The 26217-nt window shown below is 37.0% G+C and overlaps 1 protein-coding gene and 1 long non-coding RNA gene across 5 annotated transcripts in view; one reads left to right on the forward strand and one right to left on the reverse strand.

Annotated features, from left to right (window-relative positions):
• The window catches only part of LOC112056802 (solute carrier family 23 member 2), a 35855-nt gene extending 10354 nt beyond the window's left edge, over positions 1 to 25501 (forward strand). For all 3 annotated transcript variants that reach the window (XM_052884256.1, XM_052884257.1, XM_052884258.1), the window contains exons 7-15: positions 13638 to 13758; positions 14411 to 14552; positions 14907 to 15020; positions 15864 to 16003; positions 21386 to 21533; positions 21841 to 21995; positions 22482 to 22548; positions 24667 to 24784; positions 25281 to 25501. In XM_052884256.1, coding sequence (XP_052740216.1) covers positions 13638 to 13758; positions 14411 to 14552; positions 14907 to 15020; positions 15864 to 16003; positions 21386 to 21533; positions 21841 to 21995; positions 22482 to 22548; positions 24667 to 24784; positions 25281 to 25368 — 1093 coding nt within the window. In that variant the 3' untranslated portion in view covers positions 25369 to 25501. The remainder of the gene's footprint in view (positions 1 to 13637; positions 13759 to 14410; positions 14553 to 14906; positions 15021 to 15863; positions 16004 to 21385; positions 21534 to 21840; positions 21996 to 22481; positions 22549 to 24666; positions 24785 to 25280) is intronic.
• LOC128198492 (uncharacterized) lies at positions 9701 to 12508 on the reverse strand. Of its 2 annotated transcripts, XR_008251252.1 has the most exons (5): positions 12069 to 12507; positions 11466 to 11638; positions 10878 to 11013; positions 10534 to 10734; positions 9701 to 10454 (listed from the first exon to the last, which is right to left on the reverse strand). It is a non-coding gene; the product is annotated as an uncharacterized LOC128198492 (long non-coding RNA). The 2 variants fall into 2 exon arrangements; XR_008251253.1 differs by lacking the exon at positions 10878 to 11013 and having other exon boundaries at positions 12069 to 12508.
• Positions 25502 to 26217: the final 716 nt, after the last annotated feature.

Below are 26217 nucleotides of genomic sequence, written 5' to 3' on the forward strand. Positions count from 1 at the left end.
TTATTATGTGTTACAATAAAAAATCGGTATACCTATATATTTTCAATTAGAGACGTAAATTAAGGATACTAAGAAAACCATAATTATTGTTATTGCTGAATGAAATGAGCAAATAACGAATGTTAAACTTTATTATTATTAATTAAATCCTACATCCTCACAAACTTGGACAATATATTGAAAAAACAATGTAATTACAATTTTGTTACAATAATGCATGCTGTCAAAAATGACGATATGTTAACTCCAAGTTAAGTGAACAGTACGTTCTTTTTTGGAGAAATAAATATCTTTAAACCGAAACTGCACAAAATTGTAAATAATAATAATCCGTATTTGATCAAAAAAATCACGTAAACTTATTTTATTCCACAAATATATACACTTGATTTGAAATTGCAATGGTAAAAATGGCAGCTTTTGTTCAGTTTACCGAGTTTCCTTTGTGTCCGTCTGTCAGCTAATCATCCGCTCTCTCGCTCAAAGCTGTTCTGTGAAATACAACGCACACAGTTTCACTTCATTCGACTGACCAGCAGGCTGATTATGTATCTCGACGTATCACTTCTAACTGTGTAACGCAAAGCTAAATGGAACACTAGAGTGTTTTTGCAATTCCGATTATGTAAGACAAAAGACAGCCACAATGCCTAGTGATATCGTTCTAGGCGCAAAATTTTATCGACATTATGCGACTAAATAAAATACACCCTTTCCCGGTACTACTTACTACGGGTGCGGCATACTTTTGCACATATACGCATTATACTTGATTTTGCTGTTTGTCTGTGGTGAAGTGAAGTGCCATAGTTTCTTTGTTGGTAAACAAAGCCGTATTTAGGTGTTCGAGCCTTCAGCTTGATCCACTTACGAGATTACCCTCCAAATTTTGCCCGTTTGCAGTGTTCCTACCCTACATTTCATTGGGTAAATGAGGTTTTGACATAACATCACGCCGTCATCCGCCGGCATGTCGCTTGACAGTTGTCAATGTCAATCAGTACGTCTTCAAATTTTGTTAAGTGAGCAGTGTTAAATGTGAATATTAATAAATAGTGATAGTGCACAGTGAAATTTGTTGGAGAATATTTTTGTCAACGGTCTAGTTAGATGAGAGATTATTCTCAATTCTAAGCGAATACCCGCTCTCCGGACGGTAGACTCGCTGGATAGACCTAGTTACCAAATGAAGACAGTAACGAAAAAATCGTAGCCATCTTGTACGACCGATGTGTATTGTTCGCTGTCGAGTGTCCACGTGACTCCCGACAAGCTTTTTCATCTTAGCGAATGCCCGCTCTTCGGACGGCAGACTTGCTATGTAGATCTATACTGAATGAGAGTTTTTCTCTTTTTCATCTTAGCGAATGCCCGCTCTTCGGACGGCAGACTCGCTGTATAGTCCTACTGAATGATGAGCAGATGACGTCCCACCTGGGACGTCGTCTGAGACGTCGGCTGCTCAGACTACGGCTGAGACGTCGGCCGAGATGTCGGCTGCGCAGACGTCAGCTGAGATGTCGGCTGCTCAGACGTCGGCTGAGACGTCGGCTGCTCAGACGTCGGCTGAGACGTCGGCCGAGATGTCGGCTGCGCAGACGTCAGCTGAGACGTCGGCTGCTCAGACGTCGGCTGAGACGTCAGCCGAGATGTCGGCTGAGACGTCGGCTGCTCAGACGTCGGCTGAGACGTCGGCTGATCAGACGTCGGCTGAGACGTCGGCTGCTCAGACGTCGGCTGTGACGTCGGCTGTACAGACGTCGGCTGAGACGTCGGGTGTACAGACGTCGGCTGTACAGACGCCGGCTGAGACGTCGGCTGTACAGACGTCGGCTGAGACGTCGGCTGTGCAGACGTCGGCCGCACAGACGTCGGCTGTGCAGACGTCGGCCGCACAGACGTCGGCTGCTCAGACGTTGGCTGAGGTGTCGTTTAATGGGACTTCATCTGAGATGTCGGCTGACGTGTCGTCTGAGATGTCGGCTGATTCGCTGATTAAGACGTTGTCTAAAATATCGGCTGACGCGTCGTCTGGGATGTTGACCAACGCGTCGCCTGGAATGTCGGCTGCACGGCTGATTCGCTAACTGAGACGTCATCTGAGTTGTCCGTCGATGCTTTGGCTGAGACGGCCGGCGTTTACGATACCTATTTGTCAACTATTTGCTATTTGCTTGTCCTTTAAGTGACCTCTGACAGCTGCCTTGTCGGCTGCACGCCTGAAGTCTAAGACGCGTATTTGGGTACTCTTCAATTACCAGGGTCCCTGAACGTCAGTAATCAGATTAATGACGATCTTTATAGATCATGGAATACATAACGTATGTAAACTCAAGTTGATTGGGAGTCTTTAAGAAAGTATAAATGCTTGATGAATTTTTATTATCAATATTGAAGCTCCTTGGTAACACATCAAACCTGGATGTGTTCGAAGAAAAGATTTCAGTGGAATATGAAAATTACGCGTTTACTGCGTTTCACTATACATACTTTCCATCTACCGCATGTTTATAGTGTCTAAAGCTCGCATGGGCTTAGAGAACGCAAAAGCATACTTATCATTTGAAGCTAACATAATTATTTAACTACTGCTGTGAGTCCTGATTTATTTCCTACTTTCAACAATGAAACAAATCTTTTTGATCGATGCATACGATAATAGGTTCTTTAAAACGGATGTTCTTTGTCCTTACTGCCCTTCCTCTATTTTGAGAGGCTTTGTATATTTTAAGAGATCCAGTTGATGGCCTTCCTTATGGACGAAGTTGCCTCGTCTTGACTGTATCGGAAGAAAAATTTACTTTGCACAGAAAGTTTATTGGAGCAACGTAATAAAATCTTAGAACCAAGCATCATACAATGTTATTAGAGTATATAAATACTGAATGTTGTTGGATTGCTCCCGTTCAGTTAGAAGATTATCTTAGCAAGACAAGCAAGACCAGGAAACTAATCTTTTTATTTTGATAAATACTTTATCTTAAAGCAAAATGAGACATGCAGTAAAAATTCCTAGCAAAGCAAGGAATATTCGCGAAGCTTCTGGGAATGATATCCCAGAAGCTTCGCGAATATTTGAATATACAACAACAGTCCAGTCTTCACTTGACTGAAGATAATACTAAATAGTGCATTAGCAAAGATGACCCCACGTTCACAGACAATCACTTCATAATGCAGTGACAGTGACAGTAAATGTTGCACTTCAGATACTCGTGATACATGACTGCACTTTAGATACAAAAAGGGTGGAAATCATACAATGCCTGAGACCTATATATAAAGCCTCAAATAAGAGATTCCACAATCTTTTGCAATGTATTTCACTGTACAACACCCATTTAGCCACCGAAAGTCAACTGGCTTTATCATATTAAAATGCAAGATGTAATAAATAAATATTTTCCGGTATGGGTTAGTCATTATTGGCTAGATACTTGGCTCACACATAAAGGCTCGGGTTCGATTCCCGGTACCAGACCCAATTAAAACAGGTCACTCCATAGAAGCTCTGGCTCGAGAAAATGTCCACGAACTAAATATGAGAAGGAAAAATAAATAAATTATATTTGAAGTCAGAAAAGATCTTAGTGCTCAAAATATTCATGCACTTAATTAAGTGTGCCTGGATCTAAAATTACACTTTGTTTGCATTTCTTCTCTAAGTTTGTCAATCTGTCATATATGATAGATTTAAAATTAATCTATGGAATTTTTTTTTATATAATACATATATTGTGGAGAAATTAAGAGAGTTAGGAACGAATAAATATTTCCTTCTCCTTCAAGTGGAAAATATGGCCGTATTAATTAATTACTCTTGCCCACAAAAGCTTATTTGATTTGCCGATACAATCATTCCGTCGCTTTATATATCTTGAATGTACAGGCAAAGGTATCACAAGCCACATCTTTCCCTGCCTCATAGACGGTTTCTGTTCTTAAACTTTTGAAAAATGTCTACTTTGTAGAATGATAACTCTGTATAGATTTGTTAATGGATATATATTTAGCTAAGTAATTCAGATTTCATCCTACTTATACTTAGTTACTTTACTTATAGATGATATTCTTTTTAACAACGATTCAAGCATACTGCCTCTATTCATCATATAGGTGGTAGATACAGCTACCCAATATTGGGTGGTATCTATATAAACTATCGAAAATTCAATCTCATGTCAACACAAATAGGAAAATCGCCTGTATGTCGCCAAAGACAGTACAAAAGAACAGTCAAGAAATGCTACTTACTCATAAAGAAATTTCGCTGGTGGGCATGGTGGCTTGCAACTGTTATAGCAGTGTATAATATTTATAAATTATGCATGCTCCTCGCCTCATTCAGTATACATTATACAATATATCTGCATACGTATTAGAGAAGACCATCTACTGGAAATTTTATAACATCAGATGCAGTAGGATTCAGTAGAGAACTATAAGAAACTTATTATTCATAAACAGTTTCTAAAATGAACGGCAACATGTTTGACACAAGCTTAAAGAGATATTATGGATTGTATTGGATTTTCTATGAGAGAGAGAGTGAGAAAGGACCTTAGATAGAAAAAACTGTATGCAATATTTCAAGAAGATAACAAATATATAAATCTATACCTCTTTGCATTAAGCAGTAAATTCTAGATTTAGCTAACCAACTTCAAATATACCTAAGCCAGGTACTTTTCTGGGATTATAGACGGGTCTATACCGATTATTAGAATTGCTAGATTAAATTCTAAAGTTACGAAGCTCTTCAGACAACATTCAAGGTGATGGAAAAACCAGAAGTAGACTTGTTTACCAGTACAAGGGCAGTGATCTAACCAATCTAAAATATGATTGCTTTTCTAGTATTGCCCATTCGTCGACGTCTTCAGCAAAGACTTAAAATAAAGGCTGTGGTGGCCCTAGCTTATTTCCATCTTCAACGCTAGTACCTTCAATTCGAGACATCTTAATCACTGCTTGAGAACCTATCTTCTGGTAGCTCCAGATAGGAGAGAAAGTTTATGATATTCCTCTTCTCCAGGTCTCCATTGTACCAGAGAACCAAGAGCCAACCATTTACAATTAACAATCTAACATTTCTTTCGCGAGTACCAACAGGTCACATTCAGTAACATATTGTATGTGCTTGCTGTACTACTAAGGTCCTTGGCAACAGAGGACAGAATATTTTAGAAACAGCTTGGCGTAAATTCACAATTAATACGTGTAATCAAGCCTGGATATGTTGGAATGGGTTAACAGTTAGATCCTACTTCGGTAGGACTTCATTTTAGCAAATACTTAATAAATAAATCAGAACTCGTACTCAGAACTATTGATCTTTAGAAATCCTTAGTCAAATAGGTTTATAAACCCAAAAATTATCGAGTAGATAATTGCCTAGGTACTTGATCAACCTAAAGTTAGACTAGCATTGAAACCAATTTTAAAACCAAAACCTCTAACATGGTTGGCCACCTATGAGTCTATTTAAATACTCAACTGATAGCTTATTTTAAGTAGCATGTCATGACTCCTTGTTTTTATCTTGAGTGGAGAGTTCATGTTTTGACTATACACAGTACGGTTCTGACAAAATACAGATCAAACATTGGTTTGGTTACCTTTATGTAGTCAGAGGGCTATATCTATTAGTACAAACTGACATTACAAATTTGTTATATTTGGGTAAAGAAATTATTGGACATGTTAATTAATCTCGTTTGTTTATTATGTCTAGCAGAAGACAAAGATTAAAGTAGCTGCTCGCAGTCATTTCGGTATAACTGCGAAGCTTATTGAAATTAGCACGTTTTCAGCTTTCTCAGATAATTTTTAAAGCATCTGTAAATACAGATTTAATAAAATACAATAGAAATTTAAAGTAGGTAGTCAATATATCTACGCTGTCTTGAAGAAGTTCCTCAGATGTTTTGAGGTTTACTTTACTACTTTACAGCATTAAGTGCAGCATATTTATACCAATTTAAATGAATATATGGGTTGTATAGGTTTTGTTTTTACCATTTAATAAAATATCAATTAATAAAAATATGTGTGTTACTTTTGGGTGAAATCTACATTAATAACTGTGATAAATTAAATGACAATAATTTTAATATCAATTAAATTTGATATCTAGTTAATTACTTCAGAGATGAGAAAAATATTTTGTCTCTATGATAATCACTGATAATATACTGATTTATATACTGATAATTAAAACGTTGATCATTAATTTACATGTATAATGATTATCATTTCTTTTACTATCATAAAAAATGGTCATCACAGTACGCCTTGCCATCGCCGGCAGAATATAAACACATCTCGTAAGTGGATCAAGCTGAAGGCTCGAACACCTAAATATAACCGTTTTCCCCCCAAAGGGCAGAAAACGATTATTTAGGTTTCAGCCGAAGCTTGATCCACTAAAATTTCATGCCTTGCCGGCTTACGAGAGTACTGATTGACATTGACAACTGTCAAGCGACATGCCGGCGGATGACGGCGTGATGTTATGTCAAAACCTCATTTACCCAATGAAATGTAGGGTAGGAACACTGCAAACGGGCAAAATTTGGAGGGTAATCTCGTAAGTGGATCAAGCTTCGGCTGAAACCTAAATAATCGTTTTCTGCCCTTTGGGGGGAAAACGGTTATATTAAAATATTAATAAAAAAATTGGTTTCGTTGGGTCAAAGTACTTGCTACTGCTAGTTTTTTGTTTTCAATAGAAGTAATTAATAAATCATTTTATCGTATACATTTTTATTAGTGTTAATAGTTAATTTATCAAAGTAAACGGCCACTTTTACATAAAACATTATCTACACGAAAGTTCTTCAAAGTTTTATCGTCTGCCTATGATTAATTTAATGGTCGTTGTGATAATATGTAAAGTATATTGTATAGTGTTTTGTTTATTAAAGTTCATCGCTTGCAACTAAAGATGTCCGGGAAACTCAATGATCGCCTTGGCTTGGATCAAACTTGGCGATGGGTTGTTTTGGAGGGCCTTTGGAAAGTCAGGCTACTAAATAAACCTTCCGTGTTCGCGTCTGCCAGTGGCGTTGTGTAAGTTATCACATATCTATATTCTATATTATTATTTTAAAGAGGATGAGAGGAAATTTTTGATATTGTAGGGGGTAATCTCTGGATCTACTAAACCGATTTCGAAAATTCTTTCACCAATAGAAACTCACATAACTTGCGAGTGTAATAGGCTATATTTTATCCCTGTAGTCCCAAGAGAGTGAGAACTATGCAGGTGGAACTGTCGAGCATCAGATAGTAATTATATTCAATTGAAATTCATGATTTTCTATTATAAGTTTAACATAATACTTGGTTTTGTGACTAGCATATTGCATTAACAAGCCTTTTTAAACCACAACTATACCTGCACCATGTAACCTTTAAGTTCTAAGCATTAAGTACAAGACAAATAATCAAAATCAAACTTTGTCTCATTATGCAGATGTATTAGAATTGTTTGTATTTGTAGGTGTTTGTTTTAGTTACATTAAGGCTAAATATAAAATCCTACCTTGATTAGTAATTTTTTTATGATGATTGAGGCTAGCCACTTAAAATAATTAATTCAAATTTCAATTACAATATATAGTTAAGTTAAATCCTACAAGTATATGTATCTCCTACAAAACTGGATAAAATATAAGGCAAATCAAAAAACAAAAGAGCTCAGTTTAATCCCATAAAAGCCCAGTTGCTGCAGAGTATAGACTAGAGGGTTTGCCAGGGATATAGGTCCATAAGCACAGCAATAGCCTAGTGGATGTAACCTCTGCCTCAGATTCCAGAGGGTGTGGGTTTGTATCCAGTCCGGGGCATGCAGCTCCAACTTTTCAGTTGTGTACATTTTAAGATATTAAATATAACATGTATCAAATGGTGAAGGAAAACATCGTGAGGAAACCTGCATACCAGATAATTCTCTTAATTCTCTGCTTATGTGAAGTCTGCTAATCCGCTTTGGGTCAGAGTGGTGGACTATTGGTCTAATCATGAATGAATGAATAGTATTACCTAATCCAGTGTATGTAATTCTTAATGATAATAATTGCTAATTCAAATAATAATTTGTACTTTATATTTTCTTTTATTATGTACATGTTCAGCTTAATAAATATTGCACATTTTGATTTGTTAAATATCATCATTTTGATTTGTTAAATATCACATATAATGAATATTGTTATCATTTACAATAATGTATTGTTTATGATAACAATATTCATTAACCTGAAACTAAAGGATCACAAACATTCTTCGTCTGAATAGAAGCTCAACATAAATACAACAAAGTATTTTTTTTGTTATCACCATCTCACAGAAATATATTGTAGAACCAAGTAATATACCTGAGGTATAAATATATCAATTAACCCCCCCCTAGATTTGTCATTTATATAAACTCTTAATCAAGATATAATACATAGGCCATTTCTTATCTCAATATTCCCACAGGAATGAGATCTACTTAAAGAAACCGGGGGCATATGTAGTTCATGTAATAAAAAAATATTTTCTACATTTCAGATCAACATGAAGATGTGGGCTCTAAACTTTGAGTGCCAGGGACTGACTATGGAAGTCTCCATGTTGCTGGTCACCATTGAGGTGCAAAACACCTTGAAAAAATTGGTGATTCTGAATCCTTCATCTCTATGAACGATTCATGAAGAAAGAATTAAACATTTAATGAACAGATTTTTTATAAGATTATTATCAATAATATACATTGCATATGAGAGAAAATTGTCAAATATAATTTCATTTTAATTTAATATAGTTAATTATGACATCACTGTATATAAAGAATATGATTATTATCATTTGGTTAATTTCAGTATTACATAGTATTAGATGAAAATTTTATTGTAAAATTGCACATCAAAATATGTTTTATTATCTATTATTAGGAGGAAATATTATTTAACTATTATTATTATCCCTAATAGCCCAGTGAATGTGACCTCTGCCTCCAATTCCGGAGGGTGTGGGTTCGAACCCGTTCCGGGGCACGCACCTCCAACTTTTCAGTTGTGTGCATTTTAAGAAACTAAATATCACGTGTCTCAAACAGTGAAGGAAAACATCGTGAGGAAACCTGCATACCAGAGAATTCTCTTAATTCTCTGCATATGTGATGTCTGCCAATGTAATCCAAATATGCTGGCCCATATTCGGCTCCTGTCAGAATGAGAGGGGTTAGGCATTGGCCTTCCCTTACCTTATCAGCCGATAGACGTCCACTGCTGGACATAGGCCTCTTACATGGACCTCCAAGCACAACGACCTTGAGCCGCGAACATCCAACCAACCGACCAACCACGCTTTCCAGTGCGGGGTCTCCCGAGTGCGGGTAGGCACTAACCCCTCTTACTGGGGGAGACTCGAGCTCAGCAGTGAGCCGAATATGTGTTTATAATGATGATGATGATGATGATGATGATGATGATGATGATTATTTAAGTAATTGTAAAAGAAAAAATTGAATACTACATTAGTTGTTTATCTATACAATTCAATAATTTTAAGAACAAAACATGTACCTACCACATTGTAGGAAATAAATAAATAATGATTTGATTAAAAACAATGTTGTTTAATGTTAAGCAGGTAGGGCCAGGTAGTTCTATATTTGTGTAACATCTATTACTTAAAAATAAAAAATATATTTACTTGTGTTGGTATTTTTTATTCAGACTTGATATATTGTTGTTGACAAATTTTGTTATAATATATATCTTTCATTCTTTAGTTTAATTTAATCAAGAAACGACCCTACTTACACATATAGGTACCCCCTCTAACAAAAATAGACTGAAGTATAGGTAAATATTTAACAAAAATGTAAATTAAAAATTAATTATAGATTAATTAAAAACATGACTACAATTTGAATTATCAACTTTAATAATTTGCTTCAAAATAAAAACACATACGCGTGGCGCAGTAAGTAGTGCTCCTGCATCCACGGTCATGGGTTCGATTCCCACACCTGGAAAATATTTGTGTGAAGAGCATGAGTTTTTTCCAGTGTGTGTGTATTTATACATTATATAAGTATTTATAGGTAGTATATAAATGTAAATGAATATTATAATATCAACTATTTTAGTACCCACAACACAAGCTACTCTGTATGCCTACTTTGGGGCTAGATAGTGCTTTGTATGGTTTAAGTATAAATAATTATACAGAAGGCTTGGTCACGAAAAAATATATCCAGTCCTTTGTCTGCATAGCTTGAGGGTTCTAGCAACTTGTTATCATGGTTTTGAGTGAGGAATCCTTGGACAATACTGCCATCACAAGGATTACTGTTTTCTGTATCCAGCCCTTGATCTAACAGCCAAGTGAAAGCTTCTTTAGGTGTTGGTTGAAACATTGTTAAGCTCTTCACTTCTTCAAAATTATTAGTGATTCTCCTAGAAAAATAAATCATAATGTAGGTATACATGGTACTGCCCAACAAGTTCTTATAAAGTAGGTATATAATATACTGACCTGTGATAAGTCTCCTCCTTCGGCTGCATAGCTTGAGGGTTTAGGAAACCAGAGTTCATGGTTTTGGAGTGAGGAAACATTTTACAATATGCACCCAACTACAAGGCTCCACCGTATTTCTGACACAGCAATGTTGTGCATATCTTCATGGGATCTAGGAGCAGCTCCCAAGATGGGGGTCATCATGCAAACATTGGTCACCTGAAAGAATTGAAGTGTGTATTGCAATGTATTATGTATTTTGCCTACATAAAAGTAACAGTTATATATAATTTATAGTATATAATTTATATTTGGATCCTGTAGTTTCATTAACTGACAGTTATACCTAAGCAACAGCTTACCTAACAACCAACAGCGGTCCCTATTGGGCAGGTTTTCCTCAAGTGGTCTTATTGCACTGGTTCCATATGTACAAGTTATAAGATGCACCACCAAATTGAGCATCCACTATGTTATTATTAGATTGGCATCACATATCTGAAATATTAATTGACAATATATAAATAAGTTAATGTTTAAATAAAAGGAGGTACCATGCTTTTATTCAATTCTAATTGTTAGCCTCCTAGTAGCTCTTGGCTTGTAGGCTGAACTATTGTCACATGGGTGCAATCAATCCACCCTAATACCCGGGCAATCCAAATTTTTTCATAAATCTGTAAGTAGATGTTAATCTAGATTAAGCACCTGGGTATATGTCTATTTACAGTAACATCCTGTGATATGAATAAGCACTCTGTGTATTATTTATTAATCTCAATCAATAATCAATCTCATTTTGCAAAAAAGTTTTTATGCAAAATCAACCTATGAAAGATTCAGTGTGGTAGTGAACACAAATTAGTTGAGTCTTAGAAAAAAAAAACTAAAAATATAATGAATAGGTTATGTTAGTTTCATACTGTGCTATAAGTTAGTTTCATACTTACTTATTTATAATGATTTTGTGTTTAATGCAAAGGGAACTTAACACATTTTTTTTAAACAGCTGGGGTATTCAGGAGCGTCAGCGACTTCATGTAGGCATTTGCTAAAAGATGCCTTAGCCATCACAAAGCCATTTGTATGATCCATTGGCATAAAAGTTTAAAGCTGCCAAGACCTGTAAATAATATTCAATGGTTTAATTTAGGTTCTTAGGATGACAGTGACCGATCTTATTATTTGTTTCTTACAATCTAACACAAATACTACTGGACTGATTATAAAAAATCTTTCACCATTGGTAAGCTACAGCACAGAGTAATATAGGCTATATAAAATATAGCCCGTATTACTCTGTGCTACCCCATATTCCCACAGGAACGGGAACTACACCGGTCAAACTATGGTGTGTCTGCTAGTACTGAATAAGCCTACTCCAAATCTTAAACCAACTTATCCTATGATGGAAGCTCACCATATAAAAATACCATATTCGGCTCACTGCTGAGCTCGAGTCTCCTCTCAGAATGAGAGGGGTTAGGCCCATAGTCCACGTCACTTGCTCGCAGAGAATGAAGAAAATTCCTTCATTCATTCATATAACTTACTTATCTCTAATTCATTGCGAACAGCAGTTGTTCGAAGACTTTGTATTTCTTCTAAAACCTGCTGGTATCGCGACACGAAAGTTTTGCAATGAACTCGACAAAGACATCTTTTTCGTTCCGTTTCCGCGTACAATACAAATGCTACATGCATTGTATTGTACATGGCAATGTCGGTAAACACTACAAAAATAACACAATTAATTAAATTCACTTCAACTAACTCTAAAACTGTAATTCTGCTTTATGAAATAAGTATGTAGGTAGGTACCTACTATATATTCTCAACTTTCGTCATATTTTACATGAAAAACTTTTCTAATTCTGATTTTATTGACTTACAAACTAATACCTTACTTACAAGGTATAGTACAAAATTCAAAAAAATCCTAAAAGTACTTTTATTTGTAATTATTGAATCACAGACGTCAAGTAAACTTTATTAAAACACTGCTCGGTATTAGTTTCTATAGCGATTGACTTTGACAACTTCTGTGTCACCCAGTTGTATGATCATTATGCTTACATAATCGCTTAAACTGACTATCGATACGTAAAAACTGCGTTATAACTTGGATAAATCCCTACAAGTGACCGTGACAGAGAACGATCCAAGATGACGTCATTTCGGTGGGAGATGTGTGTTACATGATCGCAAAAACGAAAAATCGCTGTCATTTGTTGTCGTGACTGTGATTTTAAAGCGTTCACCGAGTTACATAATGACCCTGCAGCTCTTTGTTCAACTATGATTCAATTCGCTCACTACATGGTTTCTGTTTACTCGTTGGTTATTATATAATTCGAAGAAAACCAATAGTACTACAATCATCATCAAAACTTCTGGTAGGCGTAGTTGACATCACTATTTGGTATTTATAAGTTTTTCTGTTTGTAATGACCGTTTTTTTTTTATTCTTCACAAGTTAGCCCTTGACTAAAATCTCATCTGATGGTAAGTGATGATGCAATCTAAGATGCAAGCGGGCTGACTTGCTAGGAAGAGGATGAAAATCCACACCCCTTTCGGTTTTTACACGGCATCGTACTGGAACGCTAAATCGCTTGGCGGTACGTCTTTGCCGGTAGTCTAGGCAGACCTGGACCAATTAAGAATATCTCATTCTGCCCAGCCGGGGATCGAACCCAGGACCTACTACTACTGTACCACTACTGAGGCTACTGTAGTAGAGCCGTGATAGCCCAGTGGATATGACCTCTGCTTCCCATTCCGGATAGTATGGCTTCGAACCCGGTCCGGGGCATGCACCTCCAACATTTCAGTTGTGTACATTTTAAGAAATTAAATATCATGCGTCTCAAACGCTGAAGAAACAACATCGTGAGGAAACCTGCAATCCTGAGAATTTTCTTAATTCTCTACGTATGTGAAACCTGCCAATCCGTATTTGGCCAGCGTGGTGGACTAAAGCCTATAACCCTCTAATTCTGAGAGAAGCCGAGTATGGGATGTTAATGAATGATGATGGTAAACATTTATTATCATCATTATTAACAACCCATATTGGGCTCACTGTTTGTTCTGTCGTTGTGTGATAGCTGTTCTTCCAGAACGTTCACTCTGCTGACGATATTCTCCCAGTGCATGGGGGAGGTGAAGGTGCCCACGATGGTGTGGAGGCGCGGGGTGGGGTGTACCGTCGTATGGTTTCCCCTGTTTAAGCTGTTTCCCGTAAGTTTCTTGTTATTGTAGTTGTTAACCTTTCTACAATCATGAGGAGGTCTCAATCAACGTGAGTGGTTTAAACTCAAATGCATAAGAGGGATGATAAAGACTACCTACTTTGTGGCTGTGTTTTGTGCCTGTCTGTATCATCGTAAGCAGTTTGTAGACAGAATAGTTAAAACTTTCAGGTGCTCGGAGCTGATTTTCGGAAATTGTTTATTAGTCATGCACGTACGATGAATATTGGATGAGAAAATTGGAAGCTAAGGAGAAAATTAGAAGCATTTTTTGTTCGTGATGTTTTTGATTTTTTTGTGAAGGATTTTTACCTAATAGCTGAGACAGGTGGCCCACATGTTAAAAGGAAATCCGTCACCTATATCAGAGCAACACTTCGCAGGACATGCTAGGAATTCGACCCATCAACCTGACGTTAAGGCTCACAATGCCTTACTAGAATTACAAGTACGCCGGCAGTGTTGACGTTCCAGACCGGCAAACAGCAATACAATAGCGGTAATAAATACGAGTACGTTTCCTGACAAGCTTTGGAGCTCTGGCAAGTCGAGCTCTGGCAAGACGAGCTCTTCTAACACAAGTCTGGATTCTAGAAATTGTTATATTATTAGCTGTTGACAGTTTTTTATTTTAATTATAGGTACTACTCACGATAGCGATAATGTGGGCAGTGTGTGGAGTCCTGACAGTCACCGACGTACTGCAGGCAGGCCACCCTGCGCGGACCGACCTCAAGCTGAACGTCATAGAGGACGCGCTCTGGTTCCGGGTACCGTATCCAGGTAACATGAGGGATATCGACTATGAGCTTGCAAGGGTGTTGTAGACATTTATACGGATCGCATTCTTCTTCATCATTCGCAATTTTTCGGCATACTGTTGAGCACGAGTTTCTCCTCAGAATGAGGGCTAGGCTAATAGTTTACCTCGCTAGACCAATACGGATTGGCAGACTTCACTTATGTACTTACTCTTACTCGTAGGTAAGCAGGTTTCCTCACGATATTTTTCCTTCACCGTATGAAACACGTGATATTTAATTTCTTAAAATGCACGTAACTGAAAAGTTCTTCTCCTTTATGTAATATTTTTTAAAAGAAGTTTATTTTAATCGTCTCATTGTCATTGTCTCCTAGGTCAGTGGGGAGTGCCGACAGTGAGTGTGGCGGGAGTGCTGGGCATGCTGGCAGGCGTGCTGGCCTGCACCGTGGAGTCCATCAGCTACTACCCCACCACGGCCAGGATGTGCGGTGAGCTCACTGTCCCGTAGGTCAGTGGGGAGTGCCGATATATTGGACGTCTACTAGCTAAGCTCCAGGAAGGACCTCCAAACACCATAATCTTGAGCCGCCTTCTCCTGCCTTGAGCCATCGACATCGACTCTTTGCAACCATATCTTTATTTTTACGTCTGTAGACTTGAATACATAGAACCACAGAACAGCAAGACGCCGGGAACGATGGGACCGTGGAAATACGTAGCAGATATCCAGTTAACCCGCATCAGTACCTAAAGCAACGTCTTCAAAGTCTTACCTGCCACATATATTTTAAACACCTTCAGGCGAATGTGATAAGTATAAGTACTAAGTAGGCATCTTACCATAAGGCGAGACATAACTTACTGTACTTTTGGAGGTTATTAACTAACTTTCACTTTCTTTAAGGACATGCAGTAAGATTTATTACTGCGTGCCCTTAAAGAAAACTTCTTCATTTTCTTCTTTTTCTGCTAGTGCTATTCTCATATTGCACCATTGGCGTAAGTTCTTGAGCCAATATGTACGTCTACGACCAGGTTTTGTTTTCCGTTTATATTTTCCTGGATAATTTAACTGTAGCAGGTTATATTTAGAGTTTTGCATTATATGATCCAGGTATTTTGTTTCCTCCTTTGAACGTGCTGCAATTCTTTGCAGCACAGAATATTTCGTACGCGATCCCCCCTTCAAGAAAACAGTTGTCGCAACCATACGCATGAAATTATGCATAAACGAAGACACAACATGTGGGTGCCAGGCGCAGCCCTATCAAACATAAAAAATAAATCCTAAAGTTTAAAAATAGTATTCCTCAAATAGCTTATTATTTCAGCGGCGCCGCCACCACCCTTGCACGCTATCAATCGGGGCTTGGGCACCGAGGGTCTGGGCACCATGCTCGCCGGGCTATGGGGTTCTGGTAACGGCACCAACACTTTCGGAGAAAACGTCGGCGCTATTGGAGTTACTAAGGTAACGTTCACCATTATCAGCATATTGAAACTGCCTATTATAGGACCAAGCCTCTCTCGTAAGGGATAAGGGAAGTTTAAACTGGCCATGTTGCTCCAATATGTGTAGTTATGATTCTATAACGATAATTATCAGATCAGCTGGTATTTTAACTATAATGATCGCTGGCTTAACATGCTCTATTCGAGGCACTGTTGCGTAACATCATCGACTTCCCACATCCTGAAAAATTCTTGGATAACTTTATACATAGGTAATATTTTTCACCATTGATGGTATTATTGTTGAACGTAGGCTTCCTGACAGGAATTCTAAACACCACGGCCTTGTCAAAAATAATAGTTTATTTCTTATTGTTTCAATAGTTTATTAAAGTAATATAGGTCAAATAAAAGGTTAAATAAAAAACAATATATGAAATACAACAGCATTTTAAAAAAATGTATTTATCAGTCTAAACAACTACAAAGTACTAAGTACATAGTTAATCGAAAAAATAAATGTAAAGCTAGTTGGGAACTAATAAATGATAATTTAGGGAAGACGATAGAGCCTGATGATATTTCTTTTATAAAAACGAATACAGGGACATATAATGATCCTACTGAACTTTGTGAATTATTTAATGACTATTTTATAAATTTAAACGAAATGACCACTTTGAATAAAAATATTAGTAAATCATATTGTTATCCACCTAATACTCATTCAATTTTTATAAGCCCGACGGATGCTTATGAAGTTCTAGGTATTATCAAATCTCTCAACAACACCAAAGCTGTCGGCTATGACGAGATAAGAACAGACATAATTAAACATTGTGCCAATTACTTATGTGGACCACTAGCTGACATAATAAATAAATCATTTGAGCAAGGGACATTTCCGAATAAGCTAAAGATTTCTATTATCAAACCTTTATTTAAAAAAAATGATCGTTATGACATAAATAACTACAGGCCTATAACTTTGGTACCTATTTTAGCAAAAATATTTGAAAAAGTAATGTTTAAGCGACTAAAAAACTTTTTTGACGCCAATAATTTATTAATTCAAGAACAATTCGGATTTCGTAATAATAGTTCCACTACTGAGGCTTGTTTTTATCTAAATAAAATTATTAATGATAGCCAAATGACAAAGTACCTATTACTGCTATTTTTCTAGACATGACCAAGGCGTTTGACTTCGTTAATCACAATATCTTATTAAATAAATTAGAAAGATATGGTATAAGGGGAACAGCTCATCAATGGGTAAAATCATATCTAAATGGTAGGACTGTTTGTACACAAATTAGCAAACTAGAAAATAATATTAAGATGATTTATAATTCAACATACAAATATAATAAAAAGGGAGTACCGCAGGGCAGCATTCTAGGACCATTTCTTTTCTTGGCCTACATAAACGATATCACGGCGGCAACAAGTCACCCGTGCGTATTGTTTGCAGATGATACAACCATATTAGTGAGTTGTCATAATGTTAATAGGTATGAACAAGAAATAAACGACGTATTACAAAATATAATAACTTGGCTAAATGAAAATAACTTGCAGGTTAATATAAATAAAACGAAAATTATGCAATTTAATTATTATAATTCAAAAACAGTGCCAGTTGATGTTAAATATTATGATATTAAAATAGGAGAAGATGACACAATGAAATTTTTAGGATTAGTTTATGACAAAACAATGAATTGGAAATCTCATATTGACTACATTTGCACAAAATTGGCCAAATGTGCTGTGCTGTCATACGGTTTAATACTCTGGGGTAACTCTGTAGACTTTATTAGAGCATTCCGACTTCAAAAAAAATGCATTCGAGCTATGTGTAAAGCAGGGCCATTAGATAGCTGTAAACCTCTTTTTAAGCAATTGAACATTCTTCCACTGCCTTGTATGTACATACGAGATGTTTGTATTTTTGTTAAGCGCCATCCAAAATATTTTCAGCGAAGAGGTGAAGGCACGGTCAATAAGTCGGTCAGACACGGTAACAAGTTGGTGCTATCAAAAGTATGTACTGGTAGTTATATGAAAAGTGCATACTGTATGGCTGTAAAAATATTTAATAAATTACCAGATGAAATTCAAAAATTAAGCTTGCCCCATTTTAAAATAAAATTAAATAAATGGCTTATTGATAAGGGCTACTACGACATTAAGGAATATTTGACTTAATTTTTAATGACATACTCGTACTTACTTTTAATTCCAATTATTGTATTATTTTGTAATTGAATTAAACTTTTTCTTTTCTTTTCTTTTCATTTAATTTGGGGACTATTTGTGTTATTTTTATTTTATAATTTTATTTAATTTTATTTAGTTATTGTGACTGATTGTATTTATATTTTTCTTAATTTTATTTCACTGTTTGTATTTTTTTCTTTTTCACCATGTATTTGCACACTATTAATTTGGTTGAATGCTGTAAGGAACGGTAATTCTTGCAAATAAACGATATTATATTATTAAAATCTAAGCAATGATTATAACCGTATTATTGTGTCGCAGTTATTAACGATCAGGAGTTTTAAACACGCAGTCGGTTCCCTGTTTTACTGCCTTTCGTGTTCACAGAAATTTGTCAATCAATATTCAATATTTATTGTAATTTATGTTTCCCTTAACGTTCGTTGTTTTGTTGAAATGTTATTTCAGTGGAAACGTTCCCACCGCCGTGGCTTCTGTCAAAATGTTATTGTATGCTGAATTTACTAGCTAAATAATTGGCAGATTTATGTGAACGATATTTATAAACATGGCGCACAAATGATTTGTTCGGTAATAATTATAATTCCGATTATTGGTGTTTAGATGATACCCACTACTGGTATTCGATCTGAGATATGTACTAAATCATCATCAATCATTGGTCTACTACAGGGCTAAGTCTACCTCCAATAGTATGTGAGAGATTTGGACCTTAAACCCACCACGGCTCCAATGCGGGTTGTTGGGATTCGGTTTAATGTTAAACTCTTTTAAGAGCACTATCGGATGTTACTAATACCAGCAGGCTGATTATGTATCTCGACGTATCACTTCTAACTGTGTAACGCAAAGCTAAATTGAACACTTGAGTGTTTTTGCAATTCCGATTATGTAAGACAAAAGACAGCCACAATGCCTAGTGATATCGTTCTAGGCGCAAAATTTTATCGACATTATGCGACTAAATAAAATATACCCTTTCCCGGTACTACTTACTACGGGTGCGGCATACTTTTGCACATATACGCATTATACTTGATTTTGCTGTTTGTCTGTGGTGAAGTGAAGTGCCATAGTTTCTTTGTTGGTAAACAAAGCCGTATTAAAATATTAATAAAAAAATTGGTTTCGTTGGATCAAAGTACTTGCTACTGCTAGTTTTTTGTTTTCAATAGAAGTAATTAATTAATCATTTTATCGTATACATTTTTATTAGTGTTAATAGTTAATTTATCAAAGTAAACGGCCACTTTTACATAAAACATTATCTACACGAAAGTTCTTCAAAGTTTTATCGTCTGCCTATGATTAATTTAATGGTCGTTGTGATAATATGTAAAGTATATTTTATAGTGTTTTGTATATTAAAGTTTATCGCTTGCAACTAAAGATGTCCGGGAAACTCAATGATTGCCAATTGGAACTCTAATTGGAGATTGCAGAGTGCCACCCAAACTTGGCGATGGGTTGTTTTGGAGGGCCTTTGGAAAGTCAGGCTACTAAATAAACCTTCCGTGTTCGCGTCTGTCAGTGGCGTTGTGTAAGTTATCACATATCTATATTCTATATTATTATTTTAAAGAGGATGAGAGGAAATTTTTGATATTGTAGGGGGTAATCTCTGGATCTTAGCGATAAGGCCGCCTTTTGTATGCTGATCTCTTCCTAATTTGTTTTTTATTTCACTTGTTTTTGTCTTTGTGGTGTGCAAATAAAGTATATTTATCTTTTATCTACTAAACCGATTTTGAAAATTCTTTCACCAACAGAAAGTCACATAACTTGTGAGTGTAATAGGCTATATTTTTATCCTTATAGTCCCAAGGGAGTGGGAACTATGCAGGTGGAACCGTCAAGCATCAGATAGTAATTATATTCAATTGAAATTCATAATTTTCTATTTTACTAGTCCACGTCACTTGCTCAACGCAGAGAATGAAGAAAATTCCTTCATTCATTCATATAACTTACTTATCTCTAATTCATTGCGAACAGCAGTTCTTCGAAGACTTTGTATTTCTTCTAAAACCTGCTGGTATCGCGACACGAAAGTTTTGCAATGAACTCGACAAAGACATCTTTTTCGTTCCGTTTCCGCGTACAATACAAATGCTACATGCATTGTATTGTACATGGCAATGTCGGTAAACACTACAAAAATAACACAATTAATTAAATTCACTTCAACTAACTCTAAAACTGTAATTCTGCTTTATGAAATAAGTATGTAGGTAGGTACCTACTATATATTCTCAACTTTCGTCATATTTTACATGAAAAACTTTTCTAATTCTGATTTTATTGACTTACAAACTAATACCTTACTTACAAGGTATAGTACAAAATTCAAAAAAATCCTAAAAGTACTTTTATTTGTAATTATTGAATCACAGGCGTCAAGTAAACTTTATTAAAACACTGCTCGGTATTAGTTTCTATAGCGATTGACTTTGACAACTTCTGTGTCACCCAGTTCTATGATCATTATGCTTACATAATCGCTTAAACTGACTATCGATACGTAAAAACTGCGTTATAACTTGGATAAATCCCTACAAGTGACCGTGACAGAGAACGATCCAAGATGACGTCATTTCGGTGGGAGATGTGTGTTACATGATCGCAAAAACGAAAAATCGCTGTCATTTGTTGTCGTGACTGTGATTTTAAAGCGTTCACCGAGTTACATAATGACCCTGCAGGACCAGCTTATGATCTTCGAGACATGATGGTGTCGAGTGTCTAAAATTGGAACCCAGAATCTCATGAACTGAAGTATTTACTTTTACTTATTTTTTTACGAACGACCTGTGCTCAGATCTCTGCTAGAATCAGAAACGACGAGTTCCACAGAAGTACCATTCTTACTGACATAGTTGTTTAGTTGCAGAGCTGAAGTGGCAAAGGGTAGTTTAAAGAGCTGATGGACATTGGGACGACATTGCACCGAAAAGTGCATTGATCGAGGTACTAGGTGAATCGATGACAGCAAATGGGTTACAGGGTGCGCTGGATGTAGACGGTTCAGGCCCACGGTGTTTCTCAGTGTTTATCACGCGAAGAGCAGGAAGGCTCACCCTCCTACAATTCCGCACGTATGACCGTGAGGTCGGTGAGGCCATGGGCGATGGGTTGATTCCTCATTGTTTGTCAGGTAGGTTCTCGGCGCGTGATCCAGTGGGCGGCCGCGCTGATGGTGCTGCAGGGAGTGGTGGGCAAGCTGGGCGCCGTGTTCATCATCATCCCGCAGCCCATCGTGGGCGGCCTGTTCTGCGTCATGTTCGGCATGATCTCCGCTTTCGGTGAGCTGACCACTGCGTAATGTGATTCGGGCCTGTAGCCAAGTAACTCATCAATTCTCTTTCTACAATTCGAAAACAAAAACATGTATGGAAATTTCGCTATCGATTGGCAGTTTACGTGACCTATATATCGAATTCAATCGCCGTACAATTTTTGAGTTTTCGGAACGTAAGCGTTTCTTAAAAGAGAATTGACTTGAACCTTTGCTACAGGCACTGGTTTTGTATGTATTTTAAGTACGGCGGTCAAGGAAGTTTTTCTCTGTGTATAATAGAGAGATAGAGAGTATGTTTGTTCGGTCCCCAGGTCTATCGGCCCTGCAGTACGTGAGCCTGACCAGCTCGCGGAACCTGTACATCATCGGGTTCAGCCTGTTCTTCCCGCTGGTGCTCTCGCGCTGGGTGGCGGCGCACGGAGGTCTCCTGCACACCGGCGTCGAGGCCTTGGACGCCGTGCTGCAGGTCTCTCATCATCAACTCTGACGACCTCTCTGGTTCAATTTATAATGCAGTCATTCTCAACAGAGGAGACGATTTCCGGCTTGGGTCAGTTTAGAATTTGATACTTATTTTCTAAATTAACTCAGGACTGGAACGGTGGTTGGTATCGACCGTGGCTAGCACCCTGCTGGCAAAGACTGTTCTGTATACTTTTTTAATGGGCTAGCCTGAATTAAAGACACATTATTATTATCAAAAACGTAGCGCCAAGCGATTTAGCGTTCCGCTATAAAAGAAACCGTCGCGTTAGAATACTAAACTATATCTTGTTTGTCTTATTTATTTAACATTTTTGTTAGCTAGTTTTTACTTTTTAATATAAACATTCATATAAAATTACAGCTTACTTGTACTTTGTGTGTTTAAATTTTCAAATAAAGTATATTTTCAAATAATACAATTTCAAAGTAAATTATTAAATTTTTAAGTTACGATTTCTATCTGCAGGTGCTTTTGTCTACTTCCATCCTAGTGGGAGGTATTGTGGGCTGCTTGATGGATAACTTGATACCAGGTAATCCATTTAGTTCCTATATTAAAATTCAACATTTTTTATTTTTTAATTAAAGCGCTTTTGTTAACATTAAAATTAATGTTTATACTCTACTTAACGGAATGCAGATTCTATCAGAAATAGATAAAATTCAGATAGGATTCAGAAAGAAACTCAGCAATGAATCTTTTGAAAAATACTATATTGAAATATCCTGTGTGAAGAAAGTATATTTTTTCAAGCTAGCCAAACAAACTCACATTCGTATTTATATTACCATTCCATTTATATCAAATAATAAAAAAATAACCTACAATTAACGGGTGAAGTAAATTCTCACGGTTTTCAACTAATTAAGTAAAGCGCCCGTTGTATAGCCGCCCGCCACCAAAGACCAAGTACAGATAGTCATAAATTACTGTAGTGACAGACAGGATAAACCCAAGCCCAACTCACAGAAACGACCCAAAAATTTCAAAGGTTTATGTGTTTGTTTAATTGTTATTCAAAAATGACTGAAGCGATTCAGATATTTAACACACAGATAAATTATAACTTGAATGAGTATAATATGTTTTAATAACAAGTTAAGAAACAAAGGATATTTTACGACAACATAGCCACACGAAAGGCAATAGCTGTTACTGCTGGTACAGACTGTTCATTGAAATTGACTAAATAATATTTAGTTATTTTATAAAATAGAAATGAAAGAAAATATCAATAACCTAAAAGCCAGCAGTTAATAAGTATAAAGAGTTTAAGGAACAATTTATAAACTAGCAGCAAAAAGAAGGAGATGGAAGGAAAAAAATATTTAGAATACACATCCATACAAAGGAAAGAAAGAAAAAAAAACAATAATTAAAATACATTGCAACTAGCATGATATGATTCTAAAAGGGTTTCAATTCAGCATATTGCTGAGTCCGTGAGTCCGAGGACACCACGCTGATCCTCCGTGGAGCCAGAACGACGTTTGCTTGCTGATTTCAGAAATGAAGCCAGATCTTCTCGGTAGAAACTGCTTTCCGAATCATTTTGGTACAGTACAAGTACTTTTGAAATGTCAAGTAGTGACATCACTTGATATTTCAAAAGTGCTTGTAAAGGTACATAAAGATTGATAACTGCTAACTTTATGCAATCAAAGCTTTAAAAGCAAAAGCCGCTCTATCATTTGGGAAACTAAATCTCTTCGGAACCGTTTTGTTTGTTTTTGTACGGTCTTCGTGAAGGGAAAACATTTCCTAATAGCCTTTTAGCGGCGGCGATACATTCCACATACTCCACAGGGTAGGGGGTGGGTTCCGACACAAATAACTGCGGCAACCGCACGCTGTATTGCGACTGTGTGGGCTTATGATTCTAATCTTTGTTTTATTTAATTCTCTCTTTCAGTTCGTTTTATCTACTTTCATATCAAAAACCAATGAATCAGTCCGGACGCCCCCAAGCTCGTGAGTTAGAAAACCCACGTCCGGGTGACGTTAGATATCGAGGACCTCGTCTTCACCGGCGAAGACGTTGCATATAGTCTGTCAAGTTCGTTGGTGCCAGTTAACACTCCCATGATATGAGGCGACGGGGGGAAAGACTGGTATTGCCGAGCTTGGTATCTTTGCCGGTAGGGTGGTAACCACGACTAATACCAGACCAGACCTGAGCCAATTTATAAAATTTTTAAAATCCTAAATTGCCTCGAGCTGGGAATCAATCCCAGGTTCTCTCCGTCAAGAACCACAGCACTAACCACTGCGCCAGAGAAGTCATTAAAACCGTAATTCATCATTATCAACCCATATTCGGCTCACTGCTTAGCTTGAGTTTCCTCTTAATGAGAGGGGTTAGGCCAATAGTCCACCACGCTGGCCCAATGCAGATTGACAAACTTTACACACGCAGAGAATTTAGAAAACTCTCTGGTGAGCAGGTTTCCTCACGATGTTTTTCCTTCAACGTTTGAGGCACGTACCTAATATTTAATTTTTTAAAATGCACACAACTAAAAAGGTGGAGGTGCATGCTCTGGACCGGATTCGAAACAACACCCTCCGGAATTGGAGGCAGAGATCATATCCATTGGGCTACCACGGCTCCTTTCTAAGACCGTAATGAATACTTAAATATTATACGCAGGTACGGCGGAGGAGCGCGGTCTCACCGCGTGGGCCCAGGAGATGTCTCTAGAGGCGGTCGGCGCCTCCGAGCTCGGCGATACGTATGACTTCCCCGTCGGAATGACTCTCATACGAAGGTACTCTTTTATTTATAGGAAGCATCCATGAGGATAAATCCTCATGAATACTTTCTTGCCACGTGGAAGGAATAAGGTTATGACGGACTCATAGCTCATTAGACTCGACACTTTCGACGATGGTAATTTTGAACTTATTATATCCCAAATTTCCATCAGATGACCCGATGACGGTGAGGCTTTGGATAATTATTACTCACTAATTTATCTATCTATCTATATAAATGCGTAAATCGAAAACCGCTTGACGTAAAAAGATGAAATTAGAAAGGTAGTTTCCGTCCGCTTAGAACGGATAATGGGACAGGGCTGGAATTAAGGAGTTCTAAAGACTTTTTAATTTTATGGGAAAAAGGTAGAAAGACTCCGACGAAGTCCGATCATCCCTTATTAATGGATACTTGTACAATCTTTTTGCGAGTTTTCGCCAACGTCGCCACTGCTTTCGTTGCATTTGGATTTTTTTTCAACAAAATAAAAAATATTTTAATTACAGATGGAAGTGGACGCAATACCTGCCCTTCATGCCGACGTACCAGGCCGGCAAGTTCACCGCCCTGTTCCACAGACAGAAGGACAGCTGAGTTATGTGTTTGTACTACTTGTGTGGAACAGTGGACTTTGTTGTTCGGAGCGCCTTTGTGAAGAGAAATGTGAATCAAATAATAAAATGCTGTTGTATACAGAATTATTTCGAGTAATATAAATGCATCTAAATATGTTTTTCAGTTTGACAGTCCATAAAACCTTGAGCTTTTCATATTTTTGGAACTGACTTTTTGACATAACAACTATACCACAATGGTTATAATCTGGCAAGTTTGTTGATGACACTCCTATGCTATGCGGGCTACGGGGGGAAAGACTGCGCGGGTGTGAAATCGTGCATGCGGGGAAGTGAGGTGCATCAGTCGTGGTTTTTTCATTCATCGCTACAGGCCCCCCGGCCCGCACGGACCATCGAGAGTATTACGCTTTTTACGAGTATTAGTTTCATAATTTCGTCCGTCTCGCCATGAATCACACCGAGTAGTTATGAAAAAATATATTGCTTCTGGGATCAAACACTAGAATATTGTTTATGCAAAAATATTGTGTTGGTTTTAGATATAGAATAATTAGCTAGTCAAACTAAGATTGTAGTTGGTACGAGATGCTTTATTTAACATTTATTTAAATCGGTAAAAATATAGACATAGTTCTCGCTTGCATTCCAACGAGACTTATAATCGACGGAGACTTATTAATGATGAATATAGACTAGTAACAATATTATAGGTTTCTTATAAAGCCACGAGGGTTCCAAGCTTTCCATACCACTTCAGTTTATGGAACAGCGGCCAGAATTCCCAATTTCATAAGCAATATTACACGCAAATTCTTTTCATATTTAGCAGCGTGAGGCGGCGAGGCGCGCAGCAACGTTCCAATGA

This window comes from Bicyclus anynana, chromosome 11 (genome assembly GCF_947172395.1).
Source record: "Bicyclus anynana chromosome 11, ilBicAnyn1.1, whole genome shotgun sequence".
In the NCBI taxonomy this organism is placed as follows: domain Eukaryota; kingdom Metazoa; phylum Arthropoda; class Insecta; order Lepidoptera; family Nymphalidae; genus Bicyclus; species Bicyclus anynana.